Below are 20,300 nucleotides of genomic sequence, written 5' to 3' on the forward strand. Positions count from 1 at the left end.
GTAAATATAAAATGGCAACTGAAAGAATGTGTACTATATATCTGAAAATATTTTAAAAATGTCTCCTAATGGGCCAGAATATGAACTTAAAAGGAAAGGATTTCAACTTCAATTATGTGTGATATGAAAGAAAAGTTTTCAAAACAAGTAGTTTCTAGTTGGTAGAAAAAAAATTAAAATGGAAAACAGAAGTGTTTAAATAAACAAAGGGGATATTTCATAATCCTGCAAGAAAAAGGAGAATGAAAAATTGGAAATAATTTTTATTATTTTCCAAAATTAAGGAACAACAAAAAAATCCTTTAAAATATGTGGGCATTGCTACAAAGACAGAAGACATCAGTGAACTCATTATCTCAAAATGAATAGTAAACAAAATGAATAAAACTCCAAAATAAATAGGAAAAAGTGAATAGATACATACAGAGTTGTAAAAATCGGAAAACAAGATTCAACATATAAGAATCAAGAAATAATAGTGAAATGTACAAGGTACAATTTTAAAAATGTTTTTGCATGAGGAAGAACAAAGGAATGTCATTATTGCAGAGTACTGAAAACAGATGGTAATTAATATTTTAAAATGTCACTTCTATGTGAGACCGAAGCAAAAAATGTTTATTTGTTAACAAAATTTATATTTTGACTAGTGCATTTCCTAATATAACTCATGTAGATAGTTTGATTGAATGCCATAAGTACTTGGAATCTCAGGTAGGACATGAGATTTTGCTAGTTTGTCCAGAGTGACGCCCCGATGAATCCCAGAGTGATTCCATCAGTGAGTGGGAAAGTATCTGCAAAGCCCCCTTTGGGGAGTGGTGAGAACGGGGAGAAATTCAACTTCCCCAAGTTGAATTCTTGATATTCTCATAAGCAGTGTGGGTAACCAAAGCTATAGGAAGAGCCCCCAGTCTTGGGGTTTGTTCATATGAAACTTAACCCAGCAAAGGATAGGTCAAGTCTACTTAAAATTTAGGCCTAATAGTCACCCCCAAGAGAGCCTCTTTTGTTGCTCAAATGTGGTCCCTCTCTCCAGCCAACAACGAGCAGTCTCACCACCCTCCCCCTCTCTACGTGGGACATGACTCCCAGGGGTGTGGACCTTCCTGGCAACGTGGGACAGAGATCTTAGAATGAACGGAGACTCAGAATCAAGGGATTGAGAAAAACCCTAGAATGAGCTGAGATTTAGCATCAAGGGATTGAGAAAACCTCCTCGACCAAAAGGGGGAATAGGGAAATGAGACAAAGTATCAATGGCTGAGAGATTCCAAACAGAGTCGAGAGGTTATCCTGGAGGTTATTCTTATGTATCAAGTAGATATCATCTTGTTATTCAAGATGTAATGGAGAGGCTGGAGGGAACTGCCTGAAAATGTAGAGCTGTGTTCCAGTAGCCATGTTTCTTGAAGATGATTGAATAATGATACAGTTGTCACAATGTGACTGTGTGATTGTGAAAACCTTGTGTCGGATGCTCCTTTTATCTACCTTGTCAACAAAGGAGTAGAAGGTATGGAATAAAAATAAATAATAGGGGGAACAAACGCTAAAATAAATTTAGTTTAAATGCTAGTGATCACTGAAAGCAAGGGGTAAGGGGTATGGTAGATATAATCTTTTTTTTTTTTCTTTCCTATGTTCATTTTATTTCTTTTTCTATTGTCTTTTTATTTCTTTTTCTGAATTAATGCCAGTGTTCTAAGAAATGATGAATATGCAACTAAGTGATGATATTGTGAATTACTGATTATGTATGCTTTTTTATTTTGTTTCTTTATTTTTTAATTAATAAATAAGTTTAAAAAAAAAGAAACAAGAAAATCTCCTCAAAATACAAACATGAAGCAGAAGAAAACAATAAGATAATACTTCAACAAATGGTATTCAAACAAATATTTTGGGATAAGAAAAAATACTCTGAATCAGAAATTCAGAAACTAAGAGAGAAATGGACCAAACTCACTCTTCTAAAATGAACAAACAAAAAACAGTAAATAAATCAGGAAGGAATGAATAGAGAATTTCAACTTCAACTTTGAATTTAGGAAAGATATGGAAGAAAAAGGAAAAGTTGCAAGACGGCAAGAAGGAAAGGACTAGAAAAAAAGACTGAAAAATCAATAGAATGCAAATGAAATAACAAGCAGTCAGAGGGTCTAATAGAAAGTTGTGTGAATGTAAAGTAGACAGATTAGGATTAACATACTTATAAGTTTAATTCATGAAGAAGAAAATCAATACAATGTTACATAGCCAATATTTAGCAGTATAAGGCTAAGCAAAATGTCCTAATGATAAAAGACTTTAAATTCATTTGGAAAATGCAAATCAATTACCTGAGGAAAAAATGTAAACCAAAATGAACAACTCTGAGATACATCCTAGTAAAGGCACTCAACTGAAAGATAAAGAAAAATTCAAAAGACCTCCAACAGAAAGAAAAAAATGGTTAAATGAATTACAAAGGCAAAAGAATTGGACTGACATCAGTCTTCTCAAAAGGATGTACAAATCAAGTCAACGCTAAAAGAGAGTATTAAAAGAAAGCAGTGAAAGAAAGCATGAGCCAAGGATTTTGTGTTCAGCCAATCTCTTTTAAGTATTAAGTCAATAGAAAAGTTGTTTTAAGATATAAAAAATTTCTTTAAAAATCTACTAGAAGTAGAGCTCCAACTAATCGAGAGAAGACTGGAAAACTTCAGCAATAAGACTGAAGGTGAGCATTTTAGTATGTATTGACATGAATCTAAGAATAAAACAAAGACTCATAAGGGTGTAAAACTAATTTACAACTGTTGAGTGTTTGACAAAGGAGAAAAATGAATCCAAAAATAATGAAACAGAGGAGAGGGAACGAAAAACTAGACAAAAATTTTACTAATTGTTATACAAGCAAATGATGGGAGTTAACATATTCTGATGAGAACTGATAAACCAAACATGAAAGGGATTTAAAAAAGGGGGGGGGCATGAATAAGGGCTTTAAGAAAGTAAAAAAGTTCACTGGTAAAACTAGAAAAAATTATTAAAATCCACAAAATACTAAATTAAAAATATAATCAATTATAGTGCAAAGAATTCACATCCCATTGAAAAATATCAACAATATAAGACTCGTAACAAAGTTACAAAGGACAGAGTTGAGAAAAAATACCAGTCATATTAGTTAAATATAATGGGCTTAACCTAGCTATTAAAAGGAAAAGATTTTCAATATGGCTTTCAAAACAAGACCCAACCATATGCTGTACATTAGAAATAGTTCAAAAAAAGGTGATTCAAAAAGGGAAATTACCAATGAGAGGGACAAGGGTATACTATACAGATGGGCACATTAAGAAAGCAGAGGTAGCATCTCAAAACCATGAAGTAGAATTCAAGTAAAAAAAAACAAAAAAAGAACTACAATGTGACAGGTAAAGAGTCTTCTTTAGTGCCTAAAGTCACAATTCACTATGAACATACAACATTTAAAACAATTACACACCAAGTAATAATACAGTTACCTTTATGTGGCAAAATCTGAAGTGATAAAGGGAGACATACATAGCAACACAGTGAAAAGTAGATCAAAAATAATTGACCAAATTCTCTTAAAAATAGAAAAAGAAAACAAAAATAAAACAATAAATCACAAGAAATTGTTTAATAAAAATGAAAGAAAGTGATGAAGTACTAAATAGAAGAATATAGAGAAAGGCTTTCAAACTGTGACTTATCCAGAGACATTAAAAACAGAAGAAATTGGCTACATAATCATTTTTCAAAATTCAAAACAAAGCCACTATGAACAAAATCAAAAGGCAACTGACAGACTGAGAGATTATATTTATAACGCACATCACAGACAAAGGGCTAAGATGCAGCTGAGTTAGTTTGTTAAGGCTATTGTAATGCATTACCACAACTCACTATAACAACACAATTTACTCTCTCACAGTTCTGGAGGTCAGAAATCCGAAGTGGGGGTAGTGGTAGTATCTGTAGACTCTTGGGTTGAAGCCATTACTTGCCTCTCCTGGCTTCAAATGGCTGTCAACACTGCTTAGTTTGTGGCTATCTTTACCTCGGTGCTCTACCTTCACATTACCTTCTGTTCTGTGAATCTGTTTCTGTGGGTCATGTCTTCTCTTCTGTTGGTGCCTCTCCTATAATCACACTTGTCATTTAGTTTGGAATTCACTCAGATAACATTCACAGGTTCCAGGGGTTAGGATGAGGACATATCTCTTTTCAGGGGAGAGAGATAGGAAGTCATCTAGCTCACTACGCTCTGTCTTCTGGGTGCCCAAAACTCATATTCACAACAGGCACAAAATGCATTCACCCTATCACAACAACCCCCCAAATCTCAACCCATTGTAACAATTTCAAAATCTCATTTAAATATCATTAGCTCAAAAGTTCCATAATTTCATCATCTAAATCATCTAATTCAGGTGTTGGTAAGACTGAGACTGTGGGTATGATTAATCCTGGGAGAAATTTCTTCTCCATCTGTGGATGTATGAAACTGGAAAACAGGTGATCTGCTTCCAAAATACAATGGTAGAACAAGCATAGGAAAAGTTATGCACATTTCCATTCCAAAAGGGAGAAAATGGAGGAAGTTGGAAAGGAAAACCCTCTCCTAAGAAATACTGAAACTAAGCTGGGCAAATCCCATTAAGTGTCAAGTTTTGGGAACCATCCAGAACTTGTAGTTCAGGACTCCACCCTATGGCTTTGGCTCCACCTTTGGGCTCTCAGTCTTTCCCTCTGACTCTGTGCCTGTGGCTCCTCCAGTCTCTACCTGTTTCTCTGGCTTAATCCTCTGAGTCATTCTTCTATTACCTTGAGGTGTTACTTGCAGTTAAGTAGCTCTATTGGCCCATTTTATTCCTACAGACGTTTGGAAGTCTGACAGTCATCTTTCACATTATCCTGTCTTTGACTCCATCAGTCCAGACTGGCTGTGTTTCTGCTAGTATAATATTTTCACATCCTTGTGGGTTTATGTGAATGCCAGGTGGACCCACACCATTATACAAGAAGGATCTACAGATCTTCCCCAGAATTCTACATCACTATTCTGGCTTCTGCAGACAGGGTTGAGTGGAACCATGAATCAAATGCCTAATCTCTTTAGTAAAAATTTGTGCAGTCACTCTTGGGTTTCTTTCCAAAGCATACTTTCCAAACTATGAATCTTCTAATATTCTTTTAACATCTGAATAGGCTGACAACTTTCCAAACCATCAAGTTCCAGTTCCTTTTTTGCTTATCAATTTCTATCTCAATTTATTTGTGTCCTCTAGCATTTTACTATAAGCAGCATAAAGAATTCAGTCCAAACATTCCACACTTTGCCTGGAAACCTTCTCAGCTAAGCATCCAAGTTCATCACTTATAACTACTGCTTTATGAAAGGGTACAACATCACTTCTGTGGTAGTCATGACAGAAATGCATAAATTCAATCTAATCCTGAAAACCTCAGACAAATTTAAACTGAGAGACAGTCAATTAGCTAACACTACTTACAGTTATTAACATCTTGAAAGAAACAAAAAAACTGAGAAACTATATCAGGTGGGAAGAGTCTAAGGACACATGAGAACAAATTGTAATGTGTGATCTTGGTTTGGTTCTGGATGAGAAAAAAAAAAAGAATACTGAAACCACTGATGTAATCTGAATAAGGTTAATAGCATTGCATCAACATTGATTTATTAGATTAAGTAATTGTTCTATGGTTACAATATTAACATTTACCTGGAAGGGTTTATGGGAATTCCATGTATAGATACCATTGTAGTAAGGCAGATATTTATTTTGAAATGGAGTAAATAGTATAAAACAGTTAATTAAAGCCAAGGAAAATAGGAGAAAGGGAATAATGATAGAAGGATTGTAAACAAAATTTAAGGTGATTGTTCAACAGAAAAAATTAACAAAGACAAATTTGATTCTATTAAAATATATATAAATTGAAAATATCCGAAAGGTTAGATTAATAACAAATGAGTACTAGGATTACTAAAATCAGGAAGGACAAACAGAAAAAGAACATCAGATCCTAAAACAATTAAAAATATTACAAAATATTATGAAACAATTGAATACCAGCAAATTTGAAAAATTAAACTCTCTCTTGAAAAAAAAACTGAACTTACAAACCCTATCAAAGAGTAGAAAATCTGCATAATATTACTTGCAAGAAATTGAACTGTTAACGTTATATTTCTACAACAAATACTCTAGATCAAGAGGAAATCACCAGAGAACTTTTCCAAATATTTAAAGAAGAAATAGAGTCCATCTTAGATAAACTCTTTCAGAGACAGAAAAAAGAGAGAAAGCTTATTGACTCAGTCTTATATGCTAGCACATCTTGCTTCCAAAACTGGAAAATACCATACAGAAAGGAAAATAATTGGCTAGTGCCTTTCATGAATATAAATATAAAATTCCAAAACAAAATATAAGCAAATTTAATCCAGTAATATTTTTAATAAAATATACTACATTACAAACACATGGAATTTATTGCATGAATATAAATTTGGTTTAAGTTTCAAAAATCAGTCAAAGTAACTTATAGAAGGAATGGTAAGTAGAATAAAGGGCAATATATGATTAATATTATTATTTTGATAAAGATACAAAATAAAAACTTTTGGAACATTAGGGGAAAAAAACAGCCAAATAAGTATAGAAAGGACTAGAAAAGAATATGCAAATAAATAAATAAATAAAAATTCAAAAGAAGGAAGTATAGGAGGGAGGAAGGAAGGAAATTTCAAACCCCTAATAATATAATATTGATTGCTTTCCCTGATGTCAGAAAAAAGTCAATAATATTCAGCATTGTACGCCAGTCTGAGCCAGTGCAGAATGCATAATAAAAGGAATCTAGATGAATCTAACAATAGTAACTAAATCAATTAAAAAATTTAGCAAAGCTCCCGAAAGATTAAATATGCAAAATATCTGTTGTATTTCTATGTTCGGCAGTGTGCTACTTTGAAACTGTTATGTACCCCAGAAAAGCCAAGTTCTTCAATCCAATCTTATGGGGGCAGACTTATTGTTGGGTGGGACCTTTTGATTAGGTTGTTTCCATGGAGATGCTATCCCACCCATTCAGGGTGGGCCTTAATCAGCTTACTGAAAACGTTTAAGAGGAAAACATCTATGGGGAAAGCTCAGACACAGATGTTTGGAGAGGCAGACAGAAATACCCAGAAGGATGCTAAGCAAGGACTTACAGAAATAAGCAGAATATGAAAAGATCCAAGGGAAGCCATAAGATGAAAGCCACAGTCTACCTTGAAGAAGCTAAAAGAGGACTTACAGATGCTTAGAGAGGAAAAACCACTGGAATCAGAAGCTGAAAGCAATGAACCAGGAACAAGGACCATCAGACACCAGCCGCATTCCTTCCCAGCTGACAAAGGGGTCCCAGATGTCAGTGGCCTTTCTTCAGAGTCCAAGTATCATCCTGTTGATGTCTTAATTTGGATATTTTCACAACCTTAGAACTGTAAGTTTGCAACTTAACAAATCCCCTTTGTACAAACCAATCCATTTGTGGTATATTGCATTCTGGCAGCTTTAGCAAATAGAAACAGGCAGCAAAAACTTGGAAAACAAAATTAAAAAAAATTATTTTCAATGCATAAAAATTTCCAAACATCTAGAACTAGATCCAACAAAATATATACAGCACCTCCTCAAAGATAACATTAATAAAAATTAAAAATAAAAATAATTGTGAGTGCTTGGGTGGTTCAGTGGTAGAATGCTCAACTTCCACATGGGAGTTGGATTCGTGAACCATGCACCCAAAATAAATAAATAAATGGGAGAATATATTATACTCATGAATTGAAAGATTCAGTATAGTAAAGATTTCAATTTCCCTTTGTTGATCATAGATTTATTGCAATTCCAATCAAAATCCTGGATAATTGATATGTATCTTCTTTTGGTTATTTTTTTAATTTTCTTTAAAGACTCATGGTGGGAGGTGGGGAGATTGTCTAGTTAATTATATCATAATGTTTATATGGAAATGACATGGAGCAAGAATGTCAGACAAACTTGAAGAAAAGCAATGCTTTATTACCTGTCCTACCAATACATTAAAATTCTGCATTAAAACTTTGTGACATGGGCAGAAGATTAGAATTCCTATGTATATTCCAAATATTAGCTTTTCTAAGAAGTAATTCTCCAGGCAGTTCTATCAAAACTCTCTATTCACCCTTTGTTGCTGCAGTCATAAAACAATTGCATAAAAATGTTTATATATCGTTATTCCTGTGAATGACTCAATAACAGTGACCATTCCACCTAGTAATCCTTAAAGCCAGCCTGTCACAGCATATATCCAACATTAAAGGAATATTAGGTAAGTAAGTATATCGTTGAAGCAGAGAAGATGTTGCATTCCTTTAAATCTATAACTATTTAAAATACTTAAAATATATGCTATTAAGGAGGTCACAATAGCTATCACACAGATATCACCTACCCCCACCTCCTTCCCTAGGAAACTCACAAACACACTAAGCAGCCATCCTCTGGCTTCAGCTACCTCCACCTCTTTTTCGATTGTGTGTCATTCCACAACCTAGGAGAGCAGTGGCAGGGCTTCCTACCCCTGATGTGGATAAAAACCACACTCAAACAGTGTAGAGTTATCTACGTCTCAGGTAGCAGCTTTGGCTACCCCAGACACCATCTGCTATGGGACTCTTCTTCCCCTGCTCTTTTGGTCTCTTTGTGCTATGGAAGTACAAAGAAAGTATTTCCTCTTCTGAACTCAGTAATAAAGAATTAGATTTGTCTCTCCCTTGCCAGCACGAAGTGGCGTGTGCCGAGCTGCCATCTACTGACTTTAACGCAAACAGTCTGGGTCACCCCGGGAGATTGGACATGATGGAATTTCTTCCCCTGCTCTTTAGAATTATTTGTGCTGTGTAAGTAACAAAGAGATTATTTGCCCTTTCTGTACTTTTTGTACTGTGTAAGTAAGAAATACATCATCTTATGAAAGCTTCTGTTGTGCCCTGAACCTCTGTTCCCATGACACACCATTGCAGCAACTTGCTTCACATGTACTTAAAAATATTTCAAAGTTACCAAAATCTCAGATTGATAACTCAGGCTTACCTCCTATATCTGGGCGAAGTTTATTGTCATAGCCTTGAAGCAGTGAGTTGAGAATTTGTGTGATGTCTCCTTCGTGAATCTTTGGAGCCAAGACCCAAGTTTTGTTCACCGTTAAGTCCTCATCATCTTCATCATCTCCTTTATCAACACTAAAGAATTCAAAACAATTTTGGATGATAAGCAACCAATTGTGTATATAAAAACCTTGGTCTAAGGTTATTATGCTATGTAAGGGGATAATGAGAGGAAATAAGCATTGTGAATATACATTCAATAGAAGTAAACATTCATTATATAAACTATTCTGATACAATAATACTTGAAAAATGAAAAATCGGTACAAATTATAAGATATAATAATAATAAAGTAATAAAATAAACCTTGACCACCCCCAGAATGATCATTAACGACCGTAGGGGTTATGTACTGAACATGGGTATGGCATCTTCGAGAGTAGTGTCACACACATCTGCACAACCATGCATGGTGACCATAGAGTTTCACACACAAACATAAAAATTAAAAGGTAAAATATTACAGGAAGAGTTCTAATAATGAGTCTGGTAAATGTATTAAAATTGATTTATAAGAAAGAGGAATTAGGAGTGATGAGTAAAGAAAAGTGTGAAAATAAAACAAAGTATTGTATAAAAACATGCTCCTTTCTTTCCAGTAACAAGAACCTAGATATCTTATTACAAGAACTTTATCAAAGGTTGTCTTATCTTCAGACCATGAGTGGGGCAACTCACCTGCCTCACATTTTTGTTGTTATTGTTGTTGTTTGGGTTTTGTATGGCTATCAAATTTTAGGAATGGAAGAGAGACCTTACAGATAAAATAATCCAATGCCTTTGTTTTGTAAGTAAGAAAACCAGGCACCATAGGAAATTAGTCAAACCACAAACCTATTTATAACAAATGTGAGTACCAAACCCCGAGTCTACAGCTAATGCTTCTTACTTCACCCATGTGCTTAAGAAATGTATGTGTAGCAGAATGTAGTAGAGTCCAACTGATACTCTCTGCCTGGCTGGTATTATTTTCATTTGACACTTTAGAAAATGACTTGAAATATGTAATTACTCATGCCCAATATCTACCATACCAAAATCTCATCAGTCCCCCCCATCAAGGCCACATCAGTGAAGCCTACACTTTCAGTAAAATCTATGGCCAACACAATTTTAGCCTCCTCCAATAAACATACTTTAAGTAAATAAAATTGCTTGCTATACCACCACAAAAAAAAAAAAAAAATCTAGTACAGTTAGAGGCTACCTCCCAGAATCCAAAGTCATTGCTTCTTCACTAAGATATCATTATAAGATATAATAATAGTAAAGTAATAAAATAAATTATTCCTTTTATATTCATTGTAATTTCCTTTTATATTCATTGCTTTGCTATTTTTAACTCTGTAAAGTTTTTTCTTCTGAAATGTTGCTACATTTCTCTCAAATAATTCATTTTCTCTAAATTAAAATACATACACACATAAATTAAAGCCTTGAAAAAACTGAATAAGAGCTACTGCTGATGTGTCCACCAGGAAATCTTTCTTATCTCATTAGACTTGTTGAGATATTGACAACAACCCAGGTCTTAGATATCTATTCAGTAATAAACCCCAGTTTTATAGGAAAGCCCCTCCTGACACCAGGCAGGCTACTGCAGATATAAGCAGTTGATCTTTCCATGAAATATATGGTTATAGTCATTTTTGTTTCAAAAATGTTATATTGCAGCAGACGGGCCTCTCCCTCTTTCTGGTTTAGCTGTGTTCTCTGTGGAAAATCCCCAAACCCCCTCTCCTTGCAGGTAAGCAAGATAAGACACATTCCTGGGATAGAACCCCCCTCCCCTAGCCTTCAGAAACTGGTGAAGATGCACGTGGGCAAGATAAGACATTCCTGGGGTGGGGCCCCTCAACTTAAATCAGCCAATTGTTTACCTTGTCTTAACATGTCATACAGTCTATAAAAGCCAAGGTTGCTTTTTGTTTGGGGCTCAGACTTTCAGAGGCTACTCGGCTGAGCCCTATGGCCGTAGAAAATAAAACCTGCTTCCCAAAACTACAGATCCTTAGTCTCAGCCTCCTCTAACTTCATGAAATGTTCCTGGAGGCCTGCAGGCTCGTTCCTGGTTGGCCTCGTTCCTGGTTTTCGCGCTACAATATATTGTAAATGCAAGTGAACAGTGAAGTGCTACTTAAAAGACCAATGTTATGCTTCCCTGGGGAAAAAAAAAATAAAAAGATAAATTGCTGCTACTTTCACTAAGTCTCTTAGTTTGCTGGGGCTGCTGCCACAAAGTACCAAAGCCTAGCTAGTGGCTTAAAGCCATAGTAACTTGTTGTCTCAGAATTCTGGATGCTACATGTCCTAACTTTAGGAGTCAGTAGGACCATGCTTTCTCTATTACCGGTAGGGTGTTGGAGGTGGCTTGAGGCAGAACTCAATCTCTGCCTCTATCCCATGCCATCTTCTCACTCTTGTTTCCTACTGACTCTGTCCAAATTTCCTCTCTTTTTAAGGAGTCCCATCCTAACCTAATTTGTCTTCATCTTAATTAACAACATCTTTTAAGATCCTATTTCCAAATAGGTTCATATTCAGAGGACATGGGTTTAATATTTGAACATAATTTTTGAGGGAATGCAATTCTCATTTCAATCCATGACAGTAAGTATGGGAAAAACACAATGGGTAGAAAATATTACAAATATTTTCAAGTACTAATTCCACTTCAACACTTTTGGATGATTTAATTGATCATCATATCTACACAGGGAAAAGACCCCACCAGGCTTACTTAAAAGTAAATATCAGTACAATTTATTCATAATGTCTTTATTTGAGGTTATCCTTTTGAGGTTACCCTAGATTTATCTTCAAGAAATAAATATAGTGATGTTAATAGCAAGCTAATCAGTTAATCAATTAAAAACCCAGCTAACAGGTTTTTAATTCCACTCAGAAAATAATTAAATTTGTACATTCGGGAGTTGTAACTATCATTATTATTCCTAAGATTCTAATACTACTGAATACAGTCAGCTGATTGTTTTGTTATTCCTATCATTTTAACATCATTGAATAACATAGGCTGGGTTGTTATGGTATCCTCATTATTATTCATTTATTTATTTGAGGAAAAGCACTACAAGGAAAAGTAGACGAAAATCTTAAAATTGATATTTTACATATTTTTAAATATCACGCAAGAACTGAAATTTGCATTAAGGTTTCTTAACTCAGACTCTGTGATTACATTTCTCCAAAAGCCTTATAGATGCTTTAAATTGTCAACCACACACTAAGCATTTCTAGGATGATAGAATGTTTGAAGTAAGATCGTTTTCAGGTATTGTAATGTTCTACTACTTACAACAGAAATAAGGAGACTGGAATTCTGAAAATCTAAATGATTCAGTTAGGATCATTAACTTAATTACTTAATTACAAACTTAATTAAAAATGGTTCTAGGGCGGGCCGCGGTGGCTCAGCGGGCAAAGTGCTTGCCTGCCATGCCGGAGGACCTCGGTTCGATTCCCGGCCCCAGCCCATGTAAAAAAACAAACAAACAAACAAAATACAATAAAACAAGAAAATGTTTAAAGATGTTTCCCTTTCTTCCTTCCTTCCTTCTCTCTGTCTTTCCTTCCCTTTCTCCCTCTCTCTTTAAAAAAAAAAAAAAAAAAAAAAAAAAAAATGGTTCTACATTATAATTATTTCACATGCAAAATTATTATAATAATGTAATTCAAATTTATCAATTATCAGACTTATCACATTGTGTATTAGTTGATTTTCTTAGAAGAATGTTTTTCAGTTACAACATACTAACAGACTGGGGAAAAATTATGAAATATTTTAGGATCTTAAAAAGTGCAGATAATAATATCATTTCTTTGTGAATACAAGACCCAACTTAACAAGTAAAACCTACATTACTCTTCCTCCCGAGATAAATATTATAATGAATGTGGCATTTATCATTCCCATGTATGTTAGTTATTACTTTTTACTATATTCCCATGATCTCTAAACATGCGAATAATTGTTTTGGGTGTTTTAAATTTTAAACAAAGTAAACTGCCTAATTCAGTCTTTTGCAAATTCTTTATTTTCCACGAAGAGAAGTAATTTGAGAAGATTATTTTTTTGCTACAAATAATTCATTTTTACCACTCTGATGAATGTGAAATAGTACTCATTTACATTTATATAGTTTTCTTCTGATTATTGGGAAATAGAACAACTATTCATATTTATTGGCCATTTGACCCTCCATGAACCTCTTTCTTGCTTTAAAAAAATATGGTAAGACTTTGATTTAACTTTGTTTAACAAATATCTATTAGGTCTTTATTGTGTGCTAAGCCTTTTTGCTGGATGATGAGCATGCAAAGATGAATAAAGTAGCCCCTAAAGGAAAGCTTATAGTATTAAGATAGAAAACTTAGATATTAGAACCAGCCATTTAGTGATAGTATGTGATTTGGACAAGTTTTTATTCACATTTCTTTGAACCACAATTTCCTCCTCAAGCTTTTATGTTTGCACTGGTTATGCAAAGGCTATATAACCATTTGTTTATACAAAAAAAAGATTATAAAAGATGTTTGTAAACTTCTAGGTTTAGGATAAACAAATATTGAAAGGTATCACATTTTTTAAAAGATAATTTAAGACTTTGAAAATGGTAAAGTAGGTATCCTCACCCGCCCCGATCTCTTCTGAGAAATCAACCTAAATGAACAAGTAGAGAAAAAAACAGATTCCCAAATCCACCTTTGATAAGCAAGTCGACTCCTAAAATCAGCAGCACCAAAAGAATGGATGGGCTGTAGATACCTAAGAAAGTGGGCAGACTCCCTCCCCCACCACATTAGACATGATTCCCAGGGGTGTAAATCTCCCTAGCAACATGACAGAAATCCCCGGATGGGCCAGGACCTGGCATCAAGGAATTGAGAAAACCTTCTCAACCAAAAGGGGGAAGAGAGAAACACAAAAAAATAAAATGTCAGTGATGAGAGATTTCAGAGTTGAGAGGTTATCTTGCAGATTATTCTTACACATTATATAGATACCCTTTTTAAATTTATGGTGTATTGGAGTGGCTAGAGGAAGTACCTGAGACTGCAGAGCTGTGTTCCAGTAGCCTTGTTTCTTGAAGATGATTGTATAATGATATAGCTTTTACAATGTGACCATGTGATTTTGAAAACTTTGTGTCTGATGCTCCTTTTATCTAGGGAATGGAAAGATGAGTAAAAATTATGGGTAAAATAAAGAAACAAATAAGGGATTAAGGTTAAAATAAATCAAACGTATTGAAATGTTAGTGGTCAATAAGAGGGAGGGGTAAGTGGTATGGTATGTATGAGTTTTTTCTTTTTTCTTTTTTCTTTCTTTTTCTGGAGAGACGCAAATGTTCAAAAAATTGATCATGGTGATGAATACACAATTATGTGATGATATTGTGAGTCATTGATCATGCACCATGTATGGAATGTTTGTATGTGAAGAATGTGTGTATGTTAAGTTTTATCAATACAAATATTAAAAAAAAGAAAATTGGGCAGAATGTTCCTTTGGGGGTGAGGACCAAACTTTAGATGTAAGATCAAGAAACTGATGCCCTATTGGTAGATATGGGCCTTCCCTAAAAGTGCCTTGCTAAAAACGAATAAATAGATAAAAAGACAATTTTCTGAGACTAAAGGAAGACTAGCACAGATGAAACCATCTATGCACCCAGCTGCTCTTTGGTGAAGCAGGAGGAGGAAGTCTCTACCATTGAAGTAGCCAATCTTGTCTGCCTGGACACATAGGTGATTGGGAGGATTTACTAATTAGACCTCCAAAACCAAAGGAAATTTTAAAAACAAAAATTTTAACTTGAGAGATATTTTTAAATCTCAGACCACAATTTATCATGCTATACAACATGGCTTACCTCTGACTAGATTAATATATCCATAATAACAAAAGAATCAAATACGGATTTGATCAATATCATATTATCTTATCTCTAAATACATACTCCCCCAGTTTCATGAAAATACTAGTCATTTTATTTTCCCAAGTTATTTTGAATATATTCCCTTATTTTAATGATTTAAAAAACAAACAAATGTATTTCAAGGAAGGAGTTGGTGAGAATTATTTTCTTCTCCGGATTCCAGTGGCTGTTTGCTCTCTTGCCCATACTGGCTAGTTTTTAGACACGTGTGGGTGTGATTTCCTATTTAACTACAAAATTAAACTTTGTCTAGAAACAACCCTTTTCAGGGCTGTTTGAATCATGTGAACCCACATTTCAGGCAAAGTTGGTTAGAATGTGGTGGACATCTGACCCCCAAGCTAGCCCAGCATTTCACTTCTAACAACAGGGAATTTCAACTGAGAAATGCAGAAATTGCTGGTTTGTAGAGGAGCCGAGTAGAAGGCATAGCTCAAGAAGGAAGGCACAGGGATTTCTGCTGACAAGATCCCAGATCTGCCCTGTTCCCAGATTTCTGGACATTTGATTGTTCATTCTTTCATCTGAGCCTGGATAATACCCTGTAATTAGTTATTCATGTATTTGTTTATGAAGTTCGTTTAAGTGCAGTTTTCTTATTTAAGACGAAAAGAATCTTAACAGATTACAAAATACCTTGATAAACCTAGTTAGTAAAGGAAAAACATCTGCTCATTGCTTATAAATAAAACCTAGTTAGTACAGGAAAAACATCTCCCATTGGTAAGAAATGGGAGCAACAACAAGGAGAAACAAATGCTTCTAACCCACCCTTAAATGCACCTGCCACAAGATCTGACCAGGTAGCTAGTGGCAAAGTTTCTGTTATATATACACAACTCTGCAGCAGAGACAAATAGCCTTCTCTACCAACAAGCAACATTGTAAATGGACAGTTTTTGTCCCTCCAAATTATAATCAAGCAAAAATACTGTACATGTCTATTACTAACCACAATTTACATAAAAGCTCACTGCTTAAACACAATGAACACTCAGTACTTCAAGAGAAGTAAGCTCAGGGTGGACAATATTTTAAGCTCCATAATTGCTACATATATCAATTCTTTTTCTTTTACCTAACATATCCTTTTCTTGTGATCTATTCTCACTTCAAAGCAGTACTTGTTCAGCAAGTTTCTTGTAAATGAAATAAAATAATTGATAACAGTTACAAACCATAAGTTACCAGGCAAAGAGAATAAAGGGGAAAGAAGAACACTGAGTGATCACCTGCGTCATTCCTACAGCTCCACATATAACCACATTTACATTATTATTTTGAATCTGATTTCACAATTTCTGCTCCATATTCTTGAATATATTTCTCTTATCACATTTCATTAATTTGTCACTCAGTATAGTTTATCTTTTCTCAGTCAAGTTTCAAATGTATCCTACGATATAGTCTGAATAAATTGATCAATGATAAATGTTCCCCTGGAGCATATTGTAACAATGCATATGGTGTAACAACATACATGATGTTTTATTTTTAATCTGTCATGTTACTATCTGGTATTTCAATGCACTCATTGTAAATTCTACACAGACATATACACACTTCACACTAGGTCCTCCTTTCCTTTCTGTTATCTATCTATCTGTCTATCTATCTATCTATCTATCTATCTATCTGTACCTATGTATCTGTGTATATATGTATCTGCCTATCATCTACTTATATCATTGACATTGTCCTTGGAGATATCACCAGCGTTGTTTTATTTTAATTTACTTCCTCAAAATATACTATTAAATAATAAAGTTCTTTTTAACCTACAAATATCTCCTAGTCTACAATTGTTCTACAGTTGAACAACATTGCTATTAACTGCCTTAACATTTAAAGTGATTTTTTTTTTTTTTTTTTTTTTTTTTAAAGAAAGACAGAGAAGGAAGGAAGGATAGAAGGAAGGAAAGGAGGAAGAAAGGGAAACATCTTTAAACATTTTCTTATTTTATTATATTTTGTTTGTTTGTTTGTTTTTTACATGGGCTGGGGCCGGGAATCGAACCGGGGTCCTCCGGCATGGCAGGCAAGCACTCTTGCCCGCTGAGCCACCGCGGCCCGCCCTTAAAGTGATATTTTAAAACAATGATAAATGATTTCCATAAATGGAATGCTATGGGGATTTTATTCTACAAGTGGGGATATACTCAATTGTAAATAGGTGAGGCAAATAAGAAAATATGTATTTAATTCCATTTGGCTAAAATATTTTATTAAATTTGATAGAAAAATCTATGCTAGCAAAGATAAACTCTAAAAAAATTAATGGAAGTATGTCAATATGTTTCTGAATACATCCTGAGCATTCATTAAATATTTACCTATGTGAAGTAGCTTTAGAATGCGAAGAAATTTTCGTCATCAGTAAATTGGAAATATTTGGAATATTTGATGAGTATTCTCTTTGGAAGTCAGAGATTGAACACGGACTAAAAAAATTCTGAGTCATTTAATATCAGGAAAATTTTTAGGTAGCAAGGGAAAATTAGTTCAGATTATTTGTATGCTCTTTGTAAACCAGAAAATAAATGGTGGAACTGCCAGGGTCAGGTCAATTTCTAAAAAAAATGTCCAGTCAGTGAATGCAGTAAGTTTTTATCACATACAGTCCATCTAGATATACCACGAATCTTCCTGTGAGCAGTGGGGTTTTCTCAGTCACTTGAACTGGCAAAAAATTTTGTTCAACTCATGTTTCCTTCACTTAATACAGTCCAAGTATGTCCTAGTCAACTAGGAACTAACAACAGAGCTTTTCCCTCAAGGATCTTAAAATCTGTTAAAATTAAATAATTTCATAGCTTCACAGTAAATTCAAAGGTAAGCTTTGTGCAAGGGATTTGTACATATCTTACTATTCCTTATTACTTTCCATGAATGAATCCATCTGTTTTGTTCACTGATTTTTCTCTAGTGCCTAGAACAGTGCCTGGCACAAAATGGGAACTCAGTAATTGCTTGCTGAAGTATGAATAAATGAACATGGATCGTTTAAGGCTGGCATTATTACCTAATTTTATAAATGAAGATATTGAAATTCTGAGAGGTTTTAAATAGCTTACCCAAAATCTTATTATTATTGAGTGGCATAGGTAAAATTCAGCAATAAAACCTAGATTATTGAATAAGACTCCTTGTTGATCTCTACTTCCACCCTTACATCCCTTCAGTCTATTCTCAACCCAATGGCCAGGAGTGACTCTTTGAAAATACAGGTCATATTATGCCAATCCTATGCTCAAAATCCTGGATCTCTATTGGGTGGTTACTACATTTCACTCAAAGTAAGAGTGATTTTAAGGCCCCCACAATCTGGTCTCACATCTCACACTCGTCCAGGCTCACTCATCTCCAGCACTGGCCTCCTTGATCTTCATGACACACCAGTCATGCTTCTTTGCAAGGGCTGCTTCCTCCACCTTCTCCAGATATTATCATGGCTAATCCCTTCATCCACTTTTAGTATTTTTCAATTCTTACGTAATCACTGAGGCCTGCCTTACCTATTTAAAATTGGAATCTGCCCTATCTCCTAAATACTCACCCACACTAACCCAGTTCATTTCTTTCAGTAACACTATAATCAGATTCTAAAAATTCTGTTACTAATGAATCAGTTTTAACCATATTAAATTATGTTTGACCATTTTTAACTTTAAAAGAAGGTATTTTCATAAGATTCAACCTAATATTACATCTATTGCTTATTATTTACTGTCTGTTTCTTCCTGCTGGAATGAGAATTCCAAAAGGGCAGGAGTAGTTTTGTCTCTTTTAGTTCACTAAAGATACAGTGTCTGCCATATACTAGGTGCTCAATAAACATTTGTTGAATAAATGAACATACGGTGGTTCTAAAGTCAAGCCCCATCTCTAACCTAAGGCTCAAAACAAGTTAAATATGGTTTATTTACAAATATCAGACGCCATTTGTTTAAACACAGCAGTCATGTGGCAATTTCAAGGAAATAAACTTATACCTTTTCAAATATTTTTAAGTAGAACATACAAAAATGTTACTGCTCATAAAAGTTAGCTTTGAAAAGACAGGAATGAGCACTTGAGAATTAAAAAATAAATTTTCTTTTCTTTTTTGCCTTTATATTTTAGCTACATAAGATTCAATCTAATATTATGTCTTATTCTATATTTTTTGTACAGAATATTCTTTTTGGGAGCTCTGAATGCTTTTTATTACTCATAAAAATTTGTCATGGGAACAAAATAAATAAAGGAATGATAAAGAGACATAGATTTGATTTTCCAGAATTTTAAAGAGGCAAAAGATGGTCCACTCAATTCTGCAATTATTTTATCAGCATGAATAAAAACAGAACCCATTATCAAACACACATAAAGAGAAATGCTTTGGAAACTTGAGGAGGGAGAAGAGAGCCCAACCTAAAATATTAGGTAAATATTGCCCCTAAGTGTTTCCAATCAGTCTGGTGCTTAGCTATACCAAAATTCATCTCACTGTATCTTAATTAGCTTCATATTTGTTTAGGACCCTCTTTAAGTGGTAAGCTCCTTAAAGGCAAGAACTTTAAGTTTGAAACACTTAGGGGCAACACTTACCTAATATTTTAGATTGGGCTCTCTTCTCCCTCTTGAAATTTCCAAATCATTTCTCCTTATGTGTGATACTTAGGTCAAATTTCAATGCTTAACACCTAGTAAATGTCCATAAAAACTGTTCATTAAAAAATGAATGAATAGAAAGTATGTTAACACCCATTGTGCTATTCACAAGTAAAATTAGGACAAATTCAGATAGTAAAGAAATAACTAAACACTAAAGCTATTGGACATAGTAAGACAATGAATTACAGTATCTAATTGTAACATGAAATCAATGAAAAACAACATAGTAACTTTCCTAATCCAGTTCTAATAATGATTAAAACAGAAAACTGATCCATTTTACAATGACAACATCATCTATACAGTGATTTAGAGGAAATATAATAGGGAGGGTATAAGTCTTTGTGAGGAGAACTATTAGGAGTATATAAAGGAGAGGGGAAAAAATAATGACAAAATAAATGATTTGGCTAAATAACTTAATACTGTTGATGTATCATTCCTA

General features: G+C 34.1%; 1 protein-coding gene across 3 annotated transcripts in view; it reads right to left on the minus strand.

Moving 5' to 3' along the window:
- Positions 1-20,300, minus strand: part of GABRG1 (gamma-aminobutyric acid type A receptor subunit gamma1) — a 93,577-nt gene that overhangs the window by 57,499 nt on the left and 15,778 nt on the right. For 2 of the 3 annotated variants that reach the window (XM_077136775.1, XM_077136774.1), the window contains exon 2: positions 9,165-9,313. In XM_077136775.1, the coding sequence (XP_076992890.1) occupies positions 9,165-9,313 (149 nt within the window). Of the gene's footprint in view, positions 1-9,164; positions 9,314-20,300 lie in introns of those variants that run through there. The other variant, XM_077136776.1, reaches the window with a different exon arrangement.

Source organism: Tamandua tetradactyla, chromosome 19 (assembly GCF_023851605.1).
Source record: "Tamandua tetradactyla isolate mTamTet1 chromosome 19, mTamTet1.pri, whole genome shotgun sequence".
Classification (NCBI taxonomy): Eukaryota; Metazoa; Chordata; class Mammalia; order Pilosa; family Myrmecophagidae; genus Tamandua; species Tamandua tetradactyla.